The sequence below is a fragment of the Chiloscyllium plagiosum genome, unplaced genomic scaffold, assembly GCF_004010195.1.
Source record: "Chiloscyllium plagiosum isolate BGI_BamShark_2017 unplaced genomic scaffold, ASM401019v2 scaf_10130, whole genome shotgun sequence".
Lineage (NCBI taxonomy): Eukaryota > Metazoa > Chordata > Chondrichthyes > Orectolobiformes > Hemiscylliidae > Chiloscyllium > Chiloscyllium plagiosum.
The window spans coordinates 14,194-16,610 of NW_025214027.1; the positions used below are offsets into that span (position 1 = coordinate 14,194).

Below are 2,417 nucleotides of genomic sequence, written 5' to 3' on the forward strand. Positions count from 1 at the left end.
ATTCAGTGATGGTAACGCCATTGAACGTCAAGGGGGGGGCGATGGGAGGAGTGAGAGGGAGTCTCTTGTGGGAGGAGTCATCGCTGGCATTCGTGGGACAGAATTGTTACTTGTTGAACATCGGACAATCTCGAAGACAGTAAGATGTTGGAAGGCCATTCAGCCCATCGATTCCGCTCCACCATTGAATGAGAGCGTGGCTGGCCTGATGATTGTCAACTCCTCTTGGCTGCGTCTTCCCATTTTACTGATGGAGAATCAACTCAACAAGGAACTCATGGCAGCGACAGTAGACCATTCGACCCCTCACATGGGTGAACATACCCGCGCGGAGCCGACGATGGGGTCTGGCGGGCAAAGGAGGCAGCTGAAGACGGTTGGGCTGATGAGACCACCCAGAAAACCAGCCAAATCCCGTTTCTCTGAGCTTCGGCCACTAGAGGAGCCAAGGGACTGGACAGAGCTGAAGCTGATTTCGAAACCACCGCAAAACTAGACGACACCGTCACCCCCCCTGAAATGGCCAGGCAACAGGGGACAAGCCGCACATGAAACAGGGGCTACGGCCAATAAGACGTGCGCTTGAAGAATCGCAGAAACAAAACAGTCGCACATCCAATCCCGGAGCGAGTTGTGGCGGTGGGGTGGAACACTCACCGTGGGGAAAGAGATAGTGAACGGGAGGATCACCAAAGGCATTATCCGGAACACAGCTTTCATCGTCCGCAGGTTCGGATTGTCAACACCGGACTCCGCACCAAGCTGCAGAGAGGGAGAGAGAGAGAGGGACATCACTACACCATCCTTACACTCCGACACAGAGAGAGAGACATCACTATAACACCATCCTTACACTCCGACAGAGAGAGAGAGAGAGAGAGAGACATCACTACAACACCATCCTTACACTCCGACACAGAGAGAGAGAGGGACATCACTACAACACCATCCTTACACTCCGACACAGAGAGAGGGAGAGAGAGAGAGAGGGACATCACTCAAACACCATCCTTACACTCTGACACAGAGAGAGAGAGAGAGAGAGAGACATCACTACAACACCATCCTTACACTCCGACAGAGAGAGAGAGAGAGAGAGAGAGACAGACATCACTACAACACTATCCTCACACTCCGACACAGAGAGAGGGAGGGAGAGAGAGGGACATCACTCAAACACCATCCTTACACTCTGACACAGAGAGAGAGCGAGAGAGAGAGACATCACTACAAAACCATCCTCACACTCCGACACAGAAAGAGAGAAGAGGGAGAGGGAGAGGGAGAGGGAGAGACATCATTACAACACCATCCTCACACTCCGACAGAGAGAGAGAGAGAGAGAGAGAAAGAGAGAAAGAAAGAGAGAAAGAAATAGAGAGAGAGAGAGAGAGAGAGGGAGACATCACTACAACACCATCCTTACACTCCGAGAGAGAAGAGGGAGAGGGAGAGTGAGAGGGAGAGGGAGACATCACTACAACACAATCCTCACACTCCGACAGAGAGAGAGAGAGAGAGAGATCACTACAACACCATCCTCACACTCCGACACAGAGAGAGAGGGAGAGGGAGAGGGGGAGAGAGAGAGAGGGAGAGGGAGAGGGAGAGGGGGAGAGAGAGAGAGAGAGAGAGACAGACAGACATCACTACAACACCATCCTCACACTCCGACAGAGAGAGAGACATCACTACAACACCATCCTTACACACCAACAGAGAGAGAGGGAGAGAGAGAGAGAGAGAGAGAGAGACATCACTACAACACCATCCTTACACTCCGACAGAGAGAGAGGGAGAGAGAGAGAGAGACATCACTACAACACCATCCTTACACTCCGACACAGAGAGAGAGAGAGACATCACTACAACACCATCCTTACACTCCAAGAGAGAGAGAGAGAGAGAGAGACATCACTACAACACCATCCTTACACTCCGACAGAGAGGGAGAGAGAGAGAGAGACATCACTACAACACCATCCTTACACTCCGACAGAGAGAGAGAGAGACACATCACGACAACACCATCCTCACACTCCGAGAGAAGAGGGAGAGGGAGAGGGAGAGTGAGAGGGAGAGGGAGACATCACTACAACACTATCCTCACACTCAGGGAGAGGGAGACATCACTACAACACTATCCTCACACTCCGACAGAGAGAGAGAGAGAGAGAGAGAGGGACATCACTCAAACACCATCCTTACACTCTGACACAGAGAGAGAGCGAGAGAGAGAGACATCACTACAAAACCATCCTCACACTCCGACACAGAAAGAGAGAAGAGGGAGAGGGAGAGGGAGAGGGAGAGACATCATTACAACACCATCCTCACACTCCGACAGAGAGAGAGAGAGAGAGAGAGAGAGAGAGACATCACTACAACACCATCCTTACACTCCGACAGAGAGAGAG

At 51.6% G+C, this 2,417-nt stretch overlaps 1 protein-coding gene across 1 annotated transcript in view; it reads right to left on the minus strand.

Moving 5' to 3' along the window:
* The window catches only part of oxa1l (OXA1L mitochondrial inner membrane protein), an 18,206-nt gene that overhangs the window by 7,224 nt on the left and 8,565 nt on the right, over nucleotides 1–2,417 (minus strand). The window contains exon 7 of the mRNA XM_043686364.1: nucleotides 658–762. Coding sequence (XP_043542299.1) covers nucleotides 658–762 — 105 coding nt within the window. The remainder of the gene's footprint in view (nucleotides 1–657; nucleotides 763–2,417) is intronic.